The following is a 19849-nucleotide window of genomic DNA, read 5'->3' on the forward strand; positions in this document are numbered from 1 at the left end:
AAGAGAATCCACAGAGATCCCTTCTAACTCATGTATTCATCCTAAACTCAGGGTCGGGTCCAGAAAAGCCCCAGTGACAGAAAATAAGTGAGGTGCTGAGTGCCCTGAGGTAGAACAAACCTTCTACACAGGCTCAGGTGTACTCTCTGGGACAGCCCACCCGGTGAAGCTCTCCAGCCTCCCTCTCAGCAGTCCCTACACAAATCTTGCTCTCTGTCTGTCCATTCTCCTCATTCTGCCCAGGGAGTCCCCTCCCACCTGGAAGGTTTCCTCTTTCCTTCTCTGACTCTTTAACTCTGAAGCGTCCTTCAGGGCCCAGCTGAAGTCTCCTCTGCTCAAGGAAGCCTTTCTCAACCTCTCCTCATTCTCCTCTAAAGATGTGAGTCATCCTTGAGGGCAGAGCACTGTTTCCTGGTCCTGTTTCTCTTACAGTGCCCACTGCCAAGATGGCACACAGCAGACCCTCAGTCAACACCATGCCCTGGGCACACCTCGCCCTTGCAGATCTCTGTACTTTTGCACATGCTCTCCCCTCTTGACTAAAACATCCTTCCCCAACTCCCCTTTCTGCAAGGTCTCATCTCTGAGGAGCCTTTGCCACCTCCCCTCCAACACGTTACCCTTCTCCTCAATGTTCCCACCCTCCTCTTAGAACCTAGAGCTGTTAGAGCATTCAGCACAGGAACTATAATTCAATTCCATCGGACTGAAGAAAACAAACCCATATTGTAGAAACATTTTTCAAGTGGCTACTCCGTGTGAAGTACCGTGGTAGGTTCTGGGGAAATAGAGATGAATCACACAGAGATCTGCCCTCGATGACCTAATGATTTGCTTTATCCTTCCCTCACCACTCTGCGGACCTCCAGCAGATTAGGACTCAGATATGACTTCGTGGGTCCCTGTCACCAAGCACAGACCAGCCCATTAGAAAGCTTTGTGGAATGAATGCAAGACTGACGTTCTTGAGTTGCAGCTTCAGCTCAGACAAGCCACTTTACTTTCCTGAGCCTCAGGTTCCTCGTCTGCTAAATGAGGGCAGGGTTCCCAGGGCTGGAGTGAGGACAAGAAGAGACTGTGAGTGTAAAAGCCTTTTGAAGACCAAATATCCCTGAGTATACAGGAGAGATGGTGACTGTGATAGTCTCCTCCATCCCCTGCCAGGGCCCACCGTGCTCCTCTAGACCTATGAAATAAATGAATAAGCAGCTCTCACTGAGTGCACACCACTCAGCTCTGGCTCTTCCTGAATCCTGGAGGATTTTCTGAATAGAGTCATAGGTTTCCATCTCCAGCCAATGGGCTCTGACTTTATTTCTGACTGTTGGTAAATCCTGCCTCTGCTTTCAGTTCCCAGGCCCTGGTTTGGGTAAAACACTAAGAAGGGGCAGGTAAAATCTCAGGAAAGGGCCAGGCCTGGGAAATCCATTCCGGGCACTCACATCAGAGCTGGAGTCATGGTTAGGAGACATTATGTTCGAAAAAATGGAAGCTTGGCAATGGGGAGGCACCTATCAGGGGTCCCCAGCAAGTCAGCAATAGGGCCAAGGTGAGACCCAGGATGCCTGTCTCCCATCCCATCCACTCTATGTCAGGCCCCCAAGGCCCTTCCCCATCTGGAATCCCTCACATTCTTTCTCATCTCTCTCCATCCCCAGACACCTCATTTGACTCAAATGGATTGTAACTGCTCTCCAAACTTATAATCTATTTTCAACTCCATGCCCTTGAATAAAACATGCTTCTTCATGCACTCTTTCTCCTACCTATCTACCAGTAGGCTTAACTCCTACTCATCCCTCAAGGTTCAAGCAAATGTTTCCTTCCTTGGAACAAAAGTCTAAACTTAGTTTATCCAGAACCCATTCATCTCTGCCTCCTCTGTGCTCTCATAACACTCTACATACACTGATTTTAACATTTACCACCCTCTTCCACAACAGTGCGTTATTGTCTTAGTCCTCACTAGACTATATTTTTCTATAAGGCAGGGATTATTTCTGCCTTATTTCTGTCATCAGGGCCTAGCAAGGTGTCTGGCACTCAGATGGCACTCAATAAATGTCACCAGCTAACCAGTCACCATGACTTGTTGAACCTGGCTGAAGACTTTGGAAAGAAACTTTAGGTAACTGGGGAATTTCCAGCAGGCCAGAGCTGTGAGGAAGGACAGGAGGGAAAGGGTGTCTGAAGTCTATGATTAACAGTTAAGTTTTGTATATTACACAGTAGCTAGGCTGGCCAGTTAGTTCAGTTGGTTAAAGCGCAGCCTTATAACACCAAGGTCGTGGGTTTGGATCCCAATACCAGCCAGCTGCCAAAAACCAAAACAAAACATAAAAGCTAGAGGAGAGACTTTTGAATGTTTTTACCACAAGTAAACAATAAATGCATGAGGTGATTGATACATTAACTACTCTGACAATTATACAAAATACATATGTATGAAAATATTAGATTGTATCCCATAAGTATGTGTAATTACAATGTGTAAGTTAAAAAATTTTTTAAAGGGTGGGGGTGTGTCTGATGTAGGGATCCTGTAAGGAAAAGAGCAGAAGGAGAGCCTGATGGAGACATAGGTCACAGGAGGAGTAGATGAGGGATCCAGGAGAAAGTGAGCCCAGCACTGGGAATGGAGAAACCATTCAGTCCTTGCTCCCAAGGAGATCGTGGTCTGCTGGGGAAACAAACAGAAACCCAATTTTGTGTAGAACTAGGCTGTAACAGATCACTTCCTCCTTCCTAATACCTTTTCTTTACTTGGCTTCGAGAATACCACCCAACTCTCCTGGCTTTCTACTTATCTTTTTGGCCTTCTTTCTCCATCTGATTTGCTGCTTCTCCTAGTTTCCTCAAATTCTGAATATTGGAGGAAACTGTTTTCCATCTACACTCACTCCCTTGGTGATCTCATCCAGTCTCATGACTTTAAACACCATCTATGTTCCTGATGATTCCAAAATTGATATATCCAGCCCAGATCTCTCCTCTGACCTGCATACCCATATGCTTTCTTGCCCCTCAGCGTCTCTACTCTCATAGCCATGTCAAACTCGACACACCCACAACTAAGCTTCAGATATTCTCTCCCCTCCCCCTCAAGAAAAAGCATCTTCCTTGTCTTTCCATCTCAAAAAATGGCAACATCACTTTTCTAGTTTTTCAGGCCAAAAAATACTCTACATCCAATTTGTCAGCAAATCTTCTTGTCTCTGCCTTCTAAATATATTCAGAATGCAACCACTTCTTATCCACTGTCTCTGTATTATTATAATAGTCTCCCAACTTGTCTCCCTACTTCTGCTATTGTCTCCTTTAAGTCTATTCTTCGTAGAACAGCCAGAATAACTCTGTTAAAATGCAAATCAGATTGTGTGAATCCTCTGTTCACAACCCTCCATTGACTGCCCAACACGGAGTAAAAAGCCAAAGTCCTTATTATGACCTGCAAGGCCATATCTGTCTGGCTCCTGGTACCTCTCTGTCCTCATTTCCTACTCCTCTCCCCATAGGACACCATGCTGCAGCCATTCTTGGCCCTTTGAACTTGCTGTTCTCTCTCCCTAAAATGCTCTTCCCCAAATATCAGAAGGCTCTCTCTCTCTTCCTTCAGATCTTTACTCAAAAGTCACCATCCCAGTGACTTCCTTGGCCCTCCAATTCAACACACACACACACACCACCAAGGTTTTATTCCTACTTTTCTGATTTATTTTTTTATCCTCAGAATTTACTGCAGTCTTAAAGCTAAATAGTTCATCTATCTTCCTTATTGTTTATCTTTCTCATCAGAATGGAAGCTGCATCAGGAGAGGGACTTTTTTGGTCTATTTCATTCACTATCCTATATCCGCTACTTAGAATACTGATGGACATATACTAAGGCACTCAGTAGGTATTTGTCGAATGAACTGATGAATGAATTAATGAATACAAAGGGTGGACATTTCCAGGTGGCAAATTTTACTCTTTAATAAAAAAGTTTATAACAAGCAGAGTTGCTTGACAATATAATAACATTCAATATGCCACCTCTTGAACGGCTATCTCATCCAATCCTCACATCAGCCCAGCATAGGAGCAAGGCTAGGCAGAGATTATGATGCTGGCTGAAGGAGAAACTGAGCCCAGACAGAGGAAAAGGACTTGCCAATGTTCACACAATCAGTCAAGACAGGAGTGAAATCGTGGATGATTGCTGGCCCTGAAAGAGGCTGGTAGGTGATGGAGTCTAACGGCGTTGGGTTTGAAGGACCTGGGAAGGGCAGCTGAGCTCCCCAGCAGCAGAATGCTGTGCCTGAGGCCGACTAGTCACTAAAGCCAGTCTATAATCTCCAATGTCAGAAGGGCACAAGCAACTTTAAGAGATCAGTGAGTCCGCTGCAGGTCTACAAGGTCTGGCTTCCCCACTGGACTGTGAGGTCTTTGGGGGCAGCGACCATATTCATAGATTTATCTCCAACTTCTAGCAGAGCCTGGAATATAGTAGGAACTCAAATATTTTAGTTCAAGGAATACAAAAGGACGAATGTGCTCAAACGGGAAACTGAGGCTGAGAGAGGACGAACAGGAGGAGCATAAAATCACCCAGTGATTGTGGGGTAGAAGCAGATTAACTTTCCTAGAACGCATTGGCACTTCCAGACCTCGTTCCAGAAAAGGTTAGCGAGCAAATACTGCCTGGGGACAGAGGGGCGGGGTTAAACAGGGCCGTAGGGGAGGGGCCAGGCTGGAGAAGACGATTGGCTGAGACTCAAAGGAGGGGCAAATAGGTAGGCGCGGCATATTTCCTTCAACAACGTACCTAAGGTGTGTCTAACGTCACATCCGGTGTAGTAGGCGGGAGCGGGAAACAAAAGGAGACCAAGGACGCATGCGTTTGGTGAGTCCCGGATTCTGGTGGGTTCTTCCGCTCAGATTGGGTGAAGCGCTTCCGGGTCGCCGCCGGCTGCCGCTTCCCGGCGCGGTAAGTATGGAAGCAATGCTGCGGCCGTCTCTTTGCCCCTTCTTTCCTCCTTCCCGTAGAGGAAACCCAGTTCCTTTGACCCGCCTCCTCAGGAGCTCCATATTCAGACTCCTTTACCGTTAAAGAGCTACAGCTCATTGGCCGCTTCCTCGAAACTAAGCCCCACCCAGTCACACAAGATCCGTCATTCATTGGTGTCACTTCCTGTCACCCAGCATTTCTTTCAGTTAATTGGCCCTCCTCAGGCTCCTCTCCTTTCGCGAATAGCGACCCTATAAGGGCAAACTCCTGTCCGAGTCCCGCCCCTGCCTTCTTTCTGTTGGTCAACCGGTCCGTCATTATCATAACAAGCAGAGAATGGGCGGTGGGTTTGAGCGGTGGGTTGGGTTTTCGGAGCCAAGATCTCTGGCCTGTCAGTTCTGAGACGCGAGGGTTGATGCTTTTGTTCCTGTTACGCGAGCTGGAAAGGGCAGCGGCCTGCCCTGGCCCTGTGTCGGTCAAATGATAGGGCAAAAGCAGGATTAAACAAATCCTTTTCTCCTGCTCATCTCTTCTAGTGCCCGGCCTGGATCACTTCCCCGCGGGAGTTCTAAGCCCCGACTCACTATAACCTAAAGCCAGTCTCTGCCTGTCGCTGGGCTTCTGTTTTCCTGTGTATCAGCTGAGCGGTTCAATTCAGATTCTGAGAACTTCCTGGTCAGCTCCCTCAGCCGCTCAAAGCTGATTTTACTTGTCCTCTTACATCATCCATTCAGTCTTCCGTCTGTTATCCATTTACCCATGCCATCTAGAATGTCTTATTGATTCTTGCTTGCACGTAGTAATCTCCCCCGCTTCCACCCCCAATTTGGCTGTGGTTCGTGAGAGAGGTGGTTAGTGTCCTAAGTTTTTGACACTGGGTGGGTGTGGTATGGACTATCATAACGGGGCAAAAAGTAGGTTTCAGTGTTTGTAGGAGACTGAGATAATTTCAGTAGAGCCCTGATACCTATAATTTTGAGTAATTTTGTAATGTCAGTCTGCGTTCTGGTTTCCTGTCTGTGCACTTTTCCCAGTCTCTTCCCTCTTTGAACAGACTACAAACAACTTTATTTACCCATTACTTTACTTCAGTATCAGAATAACTTTGAGGGTGGTATCATTGTTATTTTCTCCATTTTACAGATGAGGAAACTGAGGTCCAGAGAGGTTAAGTGACTTGGCCAAGATCAAACAGCTAGTAAGCGGTGGAGCCAGGACTCAAACCCATAACTGTCTAATTCCTAGAGGGAAGGGCTGCCTGCTTACTACCTTCCACTCCACGCTATCCCTAAATCAAATGACAACCAATTAAAACCCAAAACAAAACAAAACTCATTCACCTGACCCTTTCCCTTAGTCTAGGAGCCATGTCCACCTTGTTCCCCTCACTCTTCCCCCGTGTGACTGAAACACTGTGGTTTAATCTGGATCGACCCTGTGTGGAGGAGACAGAGCTGCAGCAGCAGGAACAGCAGCATCAGGCTTGGGTGAGTGAGGACCTAGCACAGCACAGCAACACCTCTTCCCTTCCTTCGACCCCCAACTGGGCCATGAACCCAGCCTTACTCGGGAGATGTGCACTGGGAGAGCTTTTTGCCTTCAGCTGGGAATAATCAGGCTGGGAGCCAAGGAGCAAGGTTCTCATCTTTGTGTTGTCCTAATTTGTTGGGGGACCGTGGGACTTCTGGACCAGATTAGAGCCCAGGCTCTTGCCTGTCAGCCCAAGCTCTTTTCACTAAAGCGTAGGAAATAATAATTTTGACTATTTATTGAGGACCTAGCAGATGTCATGTTCTAGGCTAAGTCTCTTACTCCATCCTCACCATAATTATATGAGAAAATCAAGGCCCAGGGAGTTGAAGTAGTTTGATCAAGTTCATAAGTAAGAGGCAAATGATAGGGACTGAATCTTCCTGAGAACTGGAAGGAAGCCTCTCCCCCCACACTTGGGCTCTTCTTGGGGGCAGAGTGGCCATTCCCATGCCCCTGACCTTCCCTGCTTGGGCCCTGGCCCTGCTCCTCTCCCCCCTACCCCTTTGCCCACAGCTCCAAAGCATCGCAGAGAAAGACAACAACCTGGTACCTATTGGCAAGCCAGCCTCAGAGGTGAGTGGCTCCAGCAGGTGGGGCCTGTGTGGGGCCCAGGGTGGATGAAAGCACTGCTTTAATTCTGAATGTCCTGCCTCTGACCCAGAGCAATTGTTCTCAGGTCTGGGTAGAGGCCAGAAAGGGGAGTTAAGAGGGGGTAGGCATTGGGCCTAATACTAAGGTCCTGCTGAACATGTACCAGCCTACTAGACTCAAGGGGGGCAGGGTCAGTTAGTGGGTGGACGTTCATTGGCCCTGGAGAGAGGCTCCAAGCCAGCCAGCTCTTGAACTGGTCCAGGCAGGCCTGCAAGGCTTATAGGCTCTCCCCTGCCCCACCAGCACTATGATGACGAGGAAGAGGAGGATGATGAAGACGATGAGGATAGTGAAGAGGACTCAGAGGATGATGAGGACATGCAGGACATGGATGAGATGAATGACTACAACGAGTCACCTGATGATGGAGAGGTTAATGAGGTAGGCGGGGGTGTTGGGGTGGGCCTCTGTTCCTGGGCCCCTGCTCCTGACCTAATTGATGGCCAATGGGTACAGAAACCCTGGATCCAGCCAGGGGCAGAATCTGGGGCTGAGGCTGGCTGAGGCCCCTCCCCACCCACACCCAGCCTCCTCTCCAGGTGGACATGGAAGGCAACGAACAGGATCAGGACCAGTGGATGATCTAGGTAGACAATGCAGGGTGGCCTCAGGGAGATTCCAGGCCAGCCCCAGCTACCCTTCATCCCCCTCCCCTTGCCCCACAGAACCAGCTGATGGCCCTAGTGAGTGAAAGCTCACCCTTGGGCACCTCCTCAGCTGCTGACAGGACTTGGTCTCCTTGGTCCCTCCCAGGCCATCAATCTGCTCTTGAATCCCCAGGGCCTGAGCCCACCACCCCACCTTCCTGGCCGGTACTTCACCCCTTGGTTGCCAGGTCTGGTCTCTTTCTAAACCTATACAATAAAGACACAGGATTGATTTTTTTTTTCCCCCATGTCTATTCCCTATTTGTTGATGGGGCCCAGAGGAGTCCAGCATCTTCTTGGGCTTTGGGGAGAGGGCACTCAAGGGACATCAGGCAAACCTAATTGGCCAGGGTTGGGGAAGGCCAGGGTGTTGCTGGCCCTGGGCCCAGGCTCCTGTGACATTTCCTCTGGCTCATCTTGCACCCAGCCATTGCACAAGGCCTATAACCCATTGTCTACTAGTTTCCTCTGATCCCACCCAGAATGGCATGGGGCTTGGGAAGAGAGGCAAATCAGTGACAGAGCTGGGTTGGGAGCTCGGGCCTCTTGCTGTAAGTCCATGGCTCTCTAGAAGGAGAGGAAACAGTGGGACCAAGCAGCCTGATAGAATTTGACACTTCAGGCCAGCGTGAAGGCCGGAATAAGGGAGAAGTGGAAAGAGAGCCTCCCCAGCCCTGAGAACAGCATGTGTCAGGCCCCAAACAGGAAGAGGAGGGGATGTTCTGAGGTCCTTGCTTGGGTGGGGGTAGGGGGGCATCAGTTAGTACTCCTGGGCCTGGACCTCAGTCAGGTCCAGCATAGATGAGCTGGGCTATACTGTCCTTGATGGCAGGGAAGTCTGGGAGGCCAGTGTGGTGGAGGCGGCAGCGGTAGCGGCCACAGCTCTTGGCGTACTGCAGGAAGCGGGGTGCACCAGGGAAGAGAACATGGTCAGCCACCACAGTGGCACCGGGAGGCAGCAGAGCATGGGCCTCCAGCAGCTGTAGATCCCGCAGATAACATCGGGGCCGGTGTGCCAGGAGCACCAGGTCTGCCCGACTCAGCTGGTGCTGGGTTCGTAGGCTTGGGATCACTTCCTCTGAGTTGCCCACGATGAGCTCCACCTGTGGAGGTGAGGGTGCGAGGGATTGTTCTCCCAATCCAGACCCCACCAGGAATTGGCTTACTTCATGCCAGGCCCTGGCCTAGGTCCCCATGAGTGTTCTCACATTTCTTCTAGCCTCAGAATGCAAGAAGTCAAGATCAATATTATGATTTCCATTTTGTCCATGAAAAAGCTAAGATTCATAAGATATGTGTTTTGCCCAAGGTCACACAACTAACAAGAGACAGATTTGGACCCAGATTTGCTAGGCTCCAGAGATTTTCCTCTTAGCTGCTTTTTCAGTGATCCAGCTCACACACCCTCCAGGATCACAGTCCCCTGAGTGTGGCTGCTTCCTTATCCTTAGATGGGAGTACCTACACGGCAAGGCCTGGGGTGACAGAGAAGATATCAGGGTTGGGAAGATGGGAAGGCTGACCGTGCGCTCGTCGAAGCCAGCAAAGCGGATGAGTTTTTCAGCCACTGCTGCTGTGTGTGGATCCCGTTCCACAGTGAGAATGCGACTCCCAGGGGGCAGGACACGGGCGATAAGCAATGTGGAGTATCCACAGTAGGTGCCCAGCTCCAGCACACAAGTAGGGGCCTTCTCCTCCACCAGCCGCATCAGGATCTGACCTATGGGGAGAGATGGCTGTTGCAAAAGACATGGGAGATGGATGCCGGGCCCCTGATAGAAAGAGATCTCAAATGCCCACTTGCCTCACTGCAGCCCCCAACCAGCTGGGGTCTCAACTCTCTCTTGGACCATAACCCCAGCTGCCCCACTGGTTCCCTGCCTCCTCCAGTCTAGTCTTCACATCAGCCACTAGGAATCTTTCTAACAAATATGACCCTACTGCTCCCTGGCTCCTTTAATTCTAAAGGCCTTTGGGATTGACTTTGGCATCCTCAGCCTGGCATTCAGGACCTTCTTGGACCTGTTCCAATCCAGTCTTTCCAACTTCAGCTCTCAACTCTTCCTACCTTTAGCCTGTATCACAGCCATCCCAAATAACTGCCCAGAGTCAACCATCTGTCTCATTCCTTCAGTCCACATTTGTATATGTGGCTGGCTTTGCCCTTCCCCAACCCCACCCCCATCTGCCTGGCCAGCTTCTAGGCTCAGTTCAAATGTTTCTTTCTCCAAGAGGGCCCAGGAAAAAACAACCACCCCATCTTCTAGGCTCCTGAAAAGCCTCTGTTAGGACTTCCAGTTTCATTCCCTCTTTTATTGTTCATTGAATATCTTTTTGATCTTAGAATGGGATGAATTTCTTAAATAAGACTTTAAAAGCACCTGTGCTGGGAGGTGGGACTGAGATAAATCCAGGCCAACAGCTACCCTTAATGGGACGTGGAAGCCTCCATGGTGGGGTAGAAAGACTTGGACACAGATAATTAGAAAGCTTTGGGTTATGTGCTGAGATGGTTATTCCCCCGTGTGAGATGGTTATTCCCCCTTTGAGGCCAGCATTTGTGGCTCGTTTATCCCTGTGACCTCTAACTCCTCTCCCAGTACCTAGAACATGCCTAGTACAAAAGAGGTGGCAATAAATGTTTGCTGGATGAATGAATGACTTAGTCCAGGCCTCTCATTTCCAGATGAGAAAAAGACCCAAAGAGGATCAAGAACCTACCCAATTCACCCAGTAAGGCAGCTACAGATCCCAGATCTTCCTTCACCATCTTGGGGGTACCTCCTGGAGCAGAAAGCCAGGGAACACTGACCTTTGACAGGCCCCATGTGGCCCAGGTACTCGCAGTGGCTACTCCAGTGGTCCAAGGTGGTGAGGATGTGACTGGGGTCCCCAGGAAGGGCATGGATGAGCACATAGCTGAAGGCCCGCTCCTCAATCCTCAGCCCTGACAGGCAATCTCGGAAGCTCCGCAGCAAGATGGCACGCACCAGCAGTCGGAAGTGGTGCCGGTACCGCACAAGCAATGTCACCACCAGTGGCAGGAAGGCCAGCGCGATGGCAGGGGACATGGTCCCTACCTGGGCCCTGGAGTGGAGGGAGGCAGGGAGGGAAACCCACACCCACCATTTGCCTGTCATTTGTACAGCCTTTACCAGTAGCAATTACTATCCTTATATTTTACAAACCACAGCTCAGAAGGGCTAAATCTTTTGTCCAGACTCACACAGCAGACCTAGAATTTGAATCCAGGTTGGTATGATTCCAAGCCCATGTACTTTCAAGGACTCCATACTGTCCATGTTCAGCACCCAGCCCCAAACTACCTCTTGCCAGTCCGACCCCTGGTCCCATGTTCACACTGCTCCCCCTCATCCCTGAAGTCACCCCTTCTTCAGAACCTCTTTCACCAGTTTTTCTCTGATATCCTCCCCCCACTCTACCCCCTGATCCGCTTGGTCTCCTCTGACCCATTACTATGTAGCAAAAGAGCATAGCTTTGGGGTCAGAAACCCCTTCACTGTCATTGTGCTCTGCCTCAGTAAAAGGCAATCAAAACACTCCATATGTTAGGGTGAGGTGTCCTTTTCCCCACCCCAGGACTCTCCCTCTGCTCATCCCTGGAGGTGGGAGGAGTCCTTGTTCTATATTTCTTCTCCAGTCTGATCTCCCCTCTCCTGTGTTCCCCATTTCCCCTGTTCTCTCTCAGAATTCCTTTCACAAGCATATACATACACATAACACACAGCACCCCCTCTCCCTCAGCCCTCTTCTCCAGGGCCCCCTGTAGTCATGGGTGCTGTCTACTCTCCAATGTCCTGGACCATCCTCCCCCTTCTCCAGACCTGACCTCCTTACAAGGCCCCAGTGGTTGTGGTGGTGACTAGAAATGAAAGTAAGAGAGTGTTTGAATGGGTATGAATTAGGTGAGTGATGCAGGGGGCTTGAACTGGTATGCTTGGGAACCCACACTCAAGGGCCCTGCTTACCTAGGCTGAAGGCTCCTGCTTAGGGAAGACCAGAGCACAGGACAGGAGGGGGAGACCTTGGGGAGGATATCCCTGAGACAAGAAGCTGGACTTGCTTTCAATTATTGATGCTGAGGCTGCTGCTGTCACCTGAGACCTGCAGTTCAAGTTACCAGTTCAGACACAAGCTGGAGCTGCCTCCTACCCATCAGAGGCCTTCAAAAAACTTACAGAACCCCAGGGTCTTGATTTGAGGGATAATAAGAGCTACTAGGTCTGGTAACCTCTCCTTCAACCCCTTGGATCAGGACATGAGGCATGATGTGAACCAAGTTGATGGGGAGACTATAATTTACTCATTAATTCTAAATTCAAGTTTTCTCTGAGCAAGTGTCAGGGCTTGGGTCATAAGAGGAGTCAGAACCTGTCCCTGTTGTCCAGGAACTCCAAGTTTGGTAGAAGAGACTGACCCAGGAACAGAGAATACGATATGAGGGTACTTTTAAAACTTTGTCAAAAAAGGATTTAAAAGATAATACAATCTTTCCGTGAACTTTTTGTGGACCTCTCATATAGTGTGATCAGTAGATGGATGTTCCATGAGTACAGGGACTTTTAGCTGTTTTGTGAACTGCTGCATGTCCAGACAGAACAGTGTGTGGCATCTAATATACACTCAAAGTATTTGTGGATTCGATAAATGAATGGACACCAAGGTCAAGGGTTTGGCTCCCTGCACCGGCCAGCTGCCTAAATAAATAAATAAATAAATAAATAAATAAATAGCTGCCTGAATGAATGAATCAGTCAATCAACACTGGAACGGGATTAAGCACAGGGAGCTGGAGATGCCCAGAGAATGAGGTCAGAGAAGACAAACAGGAGAATGTTACTTGTATAGAGTCAAAGACAGCAGGCAGACCTGGTGGGGAGACAGTGTGTATGTAAGTCCAAGAGGTCAATCGGGAAACTGCAAGTATTTTCCTGGTGACGCAACCCCACCCCCCCACACCCACCCACCGATCCCATAATATGCTGTGGGAGGCAGGTGTCAAGCACTGCACCATCTTGAATAACAGAGCTAGACCTGTGTTCAGGGCCCAATGGAAGACAAAGGAGGGTTTTAGGAAAAGAGAATTTATGGTCAGCTTTGCATGTTAGATTACTATAGCTGCTGTCAAAAGGCAGAATTGAAGAGAAATGCCCGTGGGCGAGGTCAGCGAGGTGGCCTCTATCTCCTCTACCAGGATTGATCTTCACTCCGCTTCAGCTTGTGAAGGTATAAGGTCCCTTCTGTAAGTCGCAGATCCCCAGCCCAGGCTGAGAACTCCACTGGGCGCTACACCCTCTACGTGTCCCCGACTGGGCGCTGGTCTTCCGGGGCCTTTGTGTGTGCACCCAGACTGTAAATTCTGGGAGCGTTGGGCCTGGATCTCCCTCGCATGGCGTTTAGAATAGTATATCATGACAGCATTTGGTATGAGTTCGCTCACTGAACCAGAAAGGTGGCAGCGACTAACACGAGGGTCACTACGACAGGCGGTAAAGAGGATTCAATCTTAGAGACTGGGCAGATGATGAAGTCATGTGATCCTTCTCCCTTTCCTCGCGTCACGTGTCTCTTCTCGCAGGGTGCGCCTTCCTATTGGCTGGTAATAATCGCGGTAGAGGTGGGGCCGGAAGCCGGAGTTTCGCAGGGGCGAAGCAGCTCTGGGACTAGGGAGACAGGGAAAGGGGGCGGGTGGTTGCTTGCGGAAGGCAGCTACGGGTCACGTGACGGGAAGGGCGCCTGACGGACGCCGTCCCTCCTCGGCGCCGCCTGAGCGCCCGGCCCGACCCCGGCCATGGGGTGCTGCTACAGCAGCGAGAACGAGGACTCGGACCAGGTGCGGCCGCGGCAAGCGGGGCTGGGGAATATGAGCTCAGACCCTGGGATATGGGCCCAGAAACTGCAGAGGAGGGTTCACTGAGTACGGAGGCCTGCCTGGGACAGATTACAGAGGGGCCGCCGAGGTGGGGGCCTACCTGTTAAAGCCCCAGGTCTCTACACCATCCCCGCCTTAGGGTGTGCAGGCAGCTGTCTGTCTGGTTCGGCTCTACCCTTTCCTCTCCCCTTACCTTCAAACCTTTACAGCTTCGAGGGCCTTCGGCCTAGGTCGGTGGGAAGCACTCCTTTCCCGGCTTCCTGTGCCTTCTCTTGCTTGTATTAGCGGGCTTTGTGAATCCATTATAAAGGTGGGTACGCTGAGGCTCTGAATTAGTCCCGAGATGAATCAGGAATTTCTGTATCCTCAGGCCTTGGGGTTGGAGAAGGTCACTGCTGGTCTGGGGTCATAGAAAGACTCTGGAAGTTGGTGTTATTTGAATTGGCCAATGAAGCATTTAATAGAAATGGAATGAGGGTATTGGGATGTGTGGAAAGTTGTTTGAGAAGCAACAAATCAGGTTTAGCTTTGGCTGGATTGGGGGAAAAGAGAGAGGGGATGGGAGTTCATTTTGTTCTGAGTTTGGCCTCAGGGCAGTCCTTGCCTGGGGCTGAGGATTTCTCTGGCTAGAGAGGTACCAATCCTGAGAATTTGGCTGTAGATCTGATCCTTTTGGAGAAAGGATCAGGTTTGGGAGACCTGTGCATTTTTAAGTTCTCCCTCTTTCCCTTGCTGCATTCTCATTTCTCACCACACTTTAAAACCTGCCCTGCCTGGCCTGGCCACCTTTGAGGAGGGGAAACCTTTCGAAGGTTGAAGTCTCAAGCTGATGGCCACTCACTTTTTTTGAGTGCCTCTAAGCCTGGCTTCTACATTTCACACATAGTAGCCACAGAACAGAAAGATTTCATCAAATAGCTCACAGGCTAGTGGAGTGGGAGATGGTGACAGAAATAGATTATATCACTGGTACTCGGAAGTACTGTAGTTCTTTCCCCAGTGAAGGTATTTTGGATTGAGTTCAGCCTCAGGAAAATGTCATTTGTATGGGAGGCATGGGTGGCTCCTGGTCCTCAACTGTCCAAATACCCAGTGAACACATTTCCATATTTCCTATGCCCAGTGTTAGGCATGCCTCATGCCCAATACCTCGCACTTCACCCCAGCCTGTTAGAGGAGACAATATCCCTGTTCACTGGGAGAGCTGTGGCCTAGTGGGAAATTGTCCGTTAAAGCAGAATATGGATTCTTGCAGGGAATGGGTAAACAAGAGTTAATGCCTTATGAGAAAGGGTACCAGCTTCTAGCTGGAAGGGAGAGCTGGGCTTGCTGCTCTCCTGAATCTCCACCTTCCCCTTGAGGGGCTCTTATTTCTGTTACTAACCCCCAGAGAAGGTGCTTGATCAGTGCTGGGTGATTTGAGGCCTCATGTGGCAAAGACCATAACTATTTGCCACCCCAGAGTCCCTTTGTCAGTTCTTGGGCAGTCCCCTCGCCCATTCTCATCTTTGCCTGTTTATTGTAATAATAGAAAGCAATGTACAGTATCACAGTTTTCAAGGGCTTTTATAGTTATCACTCAATTCTTGCCAAACATCTATCATATAGACAGAGGTTACATCTATTTAAAGATGAGGAAAAAGTTTAGAAAGGCTAAGTGATGTAGCCAAGCTGAGATGTGCCATAGCCAAGGTGTTTTTTTGTTTGTTTTTAGCCAAGGTGTTTTTTTTGTTGTTGTTTTTAAAAGATGACCGGTAAGGGGATCTTAACCCTTGGCTTGGTGTTGTCAGCACCACACTCTCCCAAGTGAGCGAACCAGCCATCCCTATATAGGGATCTGAACCCTTGGCCTTGGTGTCATCAGCACCACACTCTCCCAAGTGAGCCACAGGCCAGCCCTAGCCAAGGTGTTTTGATGCCAAGTCATGTGCTCTGTCTGTTGGCCCAAGCTGTCCCTTCCAGCCATACTCATAGACCTGTGCTGTGTAGACAGTGAAACCCTGACTCTCGGATTACACTGACTCAGAGACAAACCTTGGTGTGACAAACCTATCCCATGCTCCACTCACCCTTTGGGGGTGGGGTGATGTTATTTGTCCAGTCTGAAGGGGTAGCATGGCTTCTGGGAGTCTAGGTTTTGGAAAAACAACCTTGTTTTTGTTTGTTTCCCTTCTCTCTCCTCTGCTTCACAATCTTGTTCTTGAAGAACTCCTGATAGGGGAGAAAGTGCCTGCCCTGTCCTGCAGGAAGATCTGTCTGAAGTGTGGCTGGGGGAAAGACAGATGTATAGAAAGCAAACTTGGCGGGCCGGCCCGTGGCTCACTCGGGAGAGTGCGGTGCTGATAACACCAAGGCCCCGGGTTCGGATCCCATATACAGATGGCCGGTTCGCTCACTGGCTGAGCGTGGTGCTGACAACACCAAGTCAAGGGTTAAGATCCCCTTACCGGTCATCTTTAAAAAAAAAAAAAAGAAAGCAAACTTGGGCCTCATTATGGAGCCAGCTTTCCTTAGGGATATTTGCTCTTTGGCAAGCATTTTGTCTTTCTAGCTCTTTGATACTGAGCCTGTGTTTTAGGGAATGGGGAGGGTTCTGGGAGTTTAGAGGTGATGGGACAGAAGCCCACAGTTCTGTCTCATGCTGTTGGGAACTGGATCAAATTGCCTGAGGACACTTGGGCAACCTAGGCTTTAGAAGGAAGGGTAATGTGAAAAGGCTGGGCCTGCCTAGGGTGGGGCAGGCAGGGCAGGAGGAAGTGGCCCACTGTAAGCAGAGTTGTGGAATTGTGAGCAGAGGAGCTGGAGCCTGCAGCAGGATAGTCTGTGGAGCCTTCAGCAGGATAGTCTGTGGTAGGAACTAAGGTAGGTCTGGAGGGGAGCATTGAGGAGTCTGGTGGTCTTGCACCAAGGGATGGTGAGTCAGCATTAGGCCGGACACCCCCCACCCCCGAGTCCTTGGCTTTGTCCTGGGCACCCTTGCTCTTTATGGCTTAGATAGATATCGAATAGGTTTGCTTATCTAATTTGCAGCTGACACAAAGCTAGCAGGGATTTGCAGCTGATGGGTTCAAGGCAGGGCTGAATCCAGAAAGATTACAGTAGATTAGAACAAGGGACTGAAACAGGACAAGGAGAAATACAATTATACAGAATTAGGGAGACATGGTTTGTCGTAGGTCAGTTCTGAGGGTTGGGATTATCAGTGTAGGCTAGCAGTAACAGGACTGCTGAAAATCAAGGAGGCTGCTCAGGCCATATTAAAAGAAGTGTAGTGGCTTGGCAAGGTAGGGAAAGCTCCACTGTTCAGCTCAGGTCAGGATACACCAGGTGCACTCATTTTGGTTCTGGGAGACACATGCAAAAAGCGCACCAGAGGACAGGAGGGTGAACACCTGAGAGTAGAAAGGACCTGCCTTCAAGAAAGGAGCACATTTGGACTGTGTCACCCAGAGGCTGGGCTGAGATTCCTGCCTTGAGATAATTTGAAGAAGGGCCATTGAGAAGTTGGGCTTGCTTTCATTTGGGGCCTAGGGCCTTGTCTGGATTCACTGGGGCCTCTCCATCTTGGGAGCAGAAAGCCTTTCTGGAGAGGGCCGGGTCCTGGGGGATCAGGAGGGCCATTCCTGGGCTCCTGACTTGCACTGATTTCTCCTCTAGACCCTACTGTTTTGGTATTTCCTCTTTCAGCCTCCAGTATCCTTTTTCTGCTGGGTGCTGGACTGTTTTCTGAAGCTCCAGGGCTGTTGCTGAATACCTGCTTTGTGCCTCTGTCCATCAGGGCCTCTAGGACTGCTTGGTTCCACTCTAGTTCATCCCAGGCCACCAACTTAGCTAAGCTCCCAACGGCAGGCAGGAACTGAGTCTTATCTGACATTTCATTGAGTTGGGCATTTTTGATATTCCTTTTAAAAATATTACTGGTGTTCAAAGGTCAGAGCTGGGGCCGGCCCGTGGCTCACTCGGGAGAGTGCGGTGCTAATAAAGGTCAGAGCTGGGTTGAGGGGAAAGCGCCAGGAAAGGCAGGTTGGGCTACAGGTTCTAGGACTGACTTCTCCATTGTGGTCTCTCCTAGGACCGAGAGGAGCGGAAGCTGCTGCTGGACCCTAGCAGCCCCCCCACCAAAGCCCTCAATGGAGCTGAGCCCAATTACCACAGCCTGCCTTCCACTCGGACAGATGAGCAGGCCCTGCTCTCCTCCATCCTTGCCAAGACAGCCAGGTGAGAGTCACAGGACCAAGCCAGGGGCAGAGCTCCTTCATCCATTTTAAAGACTTGGATACAGGGAACTGGGCCCAGGACATGCAGAATGAGACAAGGTCATTGGGAAAGGTGCCTCTGAACCCCACCCTGCTCCAGTGGTCAGACAGGGACATTAGTGTCAGATAGCCCTGGAGTTGGTGCCTGGCACCAAGTCCTGTTTGTCCCTCTCAGAAGCACCAGTCATGTCCTCTCTGTCTCCTCTCCCCAAAGCAACATCATCGATGTGTCTGCTGCAGACTCCCAGGGCATGGAGCAGCATGAGTACATGGACCGGGCAAGGCAGTACAGGTGAGCACGTGGCCAGCCTGGCTCCCTCAGGCTACCTGGGCTTCTCTCCCCATCTCCATTCCTGTTCTGGCTTTGGAGCCTGGGCCCCAGTCAAGCCTTCTCACTTGGGTGCAACCCAGGAAATGGATCACAAATCACTTGAGTGTCTCAGAAGATGATGTTGTTAGCTGTTTGCCTTACGACACTCTCGAGGGTGCTAAGGCCAAGGGAGAAGGGTCTAGAGTGAGTTTGTGATGAGCCGAGACCCCCTGTTACCCTGCTTCTCTGGCCTGGGGGAGTTATGCTTGCCTGGCTGGTCTGGGCTGGGCAGGGCAGGGCAGACTGTAGCCTAACTGCCCTCCCTCTAACCCCTCCCTCTTGGCCAGCACCCGCCTGGCTGTGCTGAGCAGCAGCCTGACCCATTGGAAGAAGCTGCCACCACTGCCGTCTCTCACCAGCCAGCCCCACCAAGTGCTGGCCAGCGAGCCCATCCCCTTCTCCGACTTGCAGCAGGTGAGCCACCCCTCACCCACCCCCACCTTCCCTTCCTACACTGCCTAGAGTGTGGCAGAAGGGTTCACCTGTCCTGCCTCAAAGGAGGTGGGGAAATGGAATTAAGGAGCCTGGTAGCCTGTGGGCCCCGGCTCCCTCCCACCTCACTCTATTTTTATATCCTCCCTATCTCTTCCTTCCAACCTTTATTCTTTCTCTGCCCTTTATTCTTTTCCTTCTGTCTTTTCCATCCCTGTCTTTCTCTTTGGCTTCCTGTTCCCCATCATTCCCTCCTCTCTCATTCATCGCCATCCAATCCCACATTCCCTCTTTCCTGATCTCCCCTCTCACCTGTCTCTCTCTGTTTCTTTCCTTCCCTACCCCCCTGTCTCAGGTCTCCAGGATAGCTGCTTATGCCTACAGTGCACTTTCTCAGATCCGTGTGGACGCAAAAGAGGAGCTGGTTGTACAGTTTGGGATCCCATGAAGAGAGGGGTCCTTGGACAACTCTTCTCTTCTCTTCACCCATCTCCACCCTGCCTCCCTGGCCCCCAGCCTCACTGTGGCTTATACAGTACCCTAACCTGCTACTAATCACAGAGAAGAATGTGGAGAAGGAGGAGAAGAGTGAGGCTGGGAGCCTGAGCAAATGAGGATGGAGCAAGGGAGGGTAGAACTGTTTGGGACTGGCCTTTGAAGCCCTGGCCAGGGGTGGGGTGGGGGCCAAAAAGACAGGGCCCAGTATGTCTTCACAGTCATTGGGAAGGTGGAGATACCACTATGGGGGGTGATCACCAGGGGACCCAGAGGGATCCCCTCCCCACCCTTTCTCATGGCCTCAGATTCACTCCTGTCCCCCTCTCCCTGACTCACATGCACCTCACTAGGGTTTGTGACTGGGGTCTGGACGAGCTTGAATTTGAATGAATTGAGTTTGTATTTCTAGCACCCTGGGTTTTTACACATCTGGTCTTTTTTCCTGTTTTGGTTTGTCACCCTTGATAAAAGAAGAATATTCATTTGTGTGCTGGTTCCAGCCCCTCTGTCCTGCCCATCACCCTACTACTTGCTTCCACCTACCCTGAGCAATGAGATGGGGGAAGAGGGGCATCTTCT

General features: G+C 50.4%; 3 protein-coding genes across 4 annotated transcripts; 2 read left to right on the forward strand and 1 right to left on the reverse strand.

The window, feature by feature from the left end:
• The first annotated feature begins 4843 nt into the window (after nucleotides 1-4843).
• On the forward strand, nucleotides 4844-8061 carry ANAPC15 (anaphase promoting complex subunit 15). Of its 2 annotated transcripts, none has more exons than XM_063095455.1 (5): nucleotides 4844-4969; nucleotides 6348-6477; nucleotides 7037-7096; nucleotides 7418-7555; nucleotides 7702-8061. In XM_063095455.1, the coding sequence occupies exons 2-5, from the start codon at nucleotides 6358-6360 to the stop codon at nucleotides 7759-7761; spliced, it is 378 nt and encodes a 125-aa protein (XP_062951525.1). In that variant the 5' UTR covers nucleotides 4844-4969; nucleotides 6348-6357; the 3' UTR covers nucleotides 7762-8061. The 2 variants fall into 2 exon arrangements, with proteins under 2 accessions (XP_062951525.1, XP_062951526.1); XM_063095456.1 differs by having other exon boundaries at nucleotides 4845-4969; nucleotides 7714-8061.
• Nucleotides 8062-8603: 542 nt separating this feature from the next.
• LOC134376285 (transmembrane O-methyltransferase) lies at nucleotides 8604-11861 on the reverse strand. The gene is made up of 4 exons (XM_063094883.1): nucleotides 11811-11861; nucleotides 10634-10908; nucleotides 9345-9541; nucleotides 8604-8924 (listed from the first exon to the last, which is right to left on the reverse strand). The coding sequence occupies exons 2-4, from the start codon at nucleotides 10890-10892 to the stop codon at nucleotides 8604-8606; spliced, it is 777 nt and encodes a 258-aa protein (XP_062950953.1). The 5' UTR covers nucleotides 10893-10908; nucleotides 11811-11861.
• A 1637-nt stretch (nucleotides 11862-13498) lies between these two features.
• LAMTOR1 (late endosomal/lysosomal adaptor, MAPK and MTOR activator 1) lies at nucleotides 13499-19681 on the forward strand. The gene is made up of 5 exons (XM_063095454.1): nucleotides 13499-13675; nucleotides 17787-17932; nucleotides 18185-18262; nucleotides 18628-18754; nucleotides 19128-19681. The coding sequence occupies exons 1-5, from the start codon at nucleotides 13634-13636 to the stop codon at nucleotides 19218-19220; spliced, it is 486 nt and encodes a 161-aa protein (XP_062951524.1). The 5' UTR covers nucleotides 13499-13633; the 3' UTR covers nucleotides 19221-19681.
• The last annotated feature ends 168 nt before the right edge of the window (nucleotides 19682-19849 follow it).

Source organism: Cynocephalus volans, chromosome 4 (genome assembly GCF_027409185.1).
Source record: "Cynocephalus volans isolate mCynVol1 chromosome 4, mCynVol1.pri, whole genome shotgun sequence".
Lineage (NCBI taxonomy): Eukaryota > Metazoa > Chordata > Mammalia > Dermoptera > Cynocephalidae > Cynocephalus > Cynocephalus volans.

Bases quoted from the DNA above. Each gene is read 5' to 3' on its own strand.
- LOC134376285 (XM_063094883.1), bottom strand. From the start codon at position 10,892: ATGTCCCCTGCCATCGCGCTGGCCTTCCTGCCACTGGTGGTGACATTG. The intron at 9,542-10,633 runs GTCAGTGTTCCC...CTCTCCCCATAG, and splicing joins CCACATGGGGCCTGTCAAAG to GTCAGATCCTGATGCGGCTG. The intron at 8,925-9,344 runs GTCAGCCTTCCC...TCACCTCCACAG, and splicing joins CTGGCTTCGACGAGCGCACG to GTGGAGCTCATCGTGGGCAA.
- LAMTOR1 (XM_063095454.1), top strand. From the start codon at position 13,634: ATGGGGTGCTGCTACAGCAGCGAGAACGAGGACTCGGACCAG. The intron at 13,676-17,786 runs GTGCGGCCGCGG...GGTCTCTCCTAG, and splicing joins AGAACGAGGACTCGGACCAG to GACCGAGAGGAGCGGAAGCT. The intron at 17,933-18,184 runs GTGAGAGTCACA...CTCTCCCCAAAG, and splicing joins ATCCTTGCCAAGACAGCCAG to CAACATCATCGATGTGTCTG.
- ANAPC15 (XM_063095455.1), top strand. From the start codon at position 6,358: ATGTCCACCTTGTTCCCCTCACTCTTCCCCCGTGTGACTGAAACACTG. The intron at 6,478-7,036 runs GTGAGTGAGGAC...CTTTGCCCACAG, and splicing joins AACAGCAGCATCAGGCTTGG to CTCCAAAGCATCGCAGAGAA. The intron at 7,556-7,701 runs GTAGGCGGGGGT...ACCCACACCCAG, and splicing joins ATGATGGAGAGGTTAATGAG to CCTCCTCTCCAGGTGGACAT.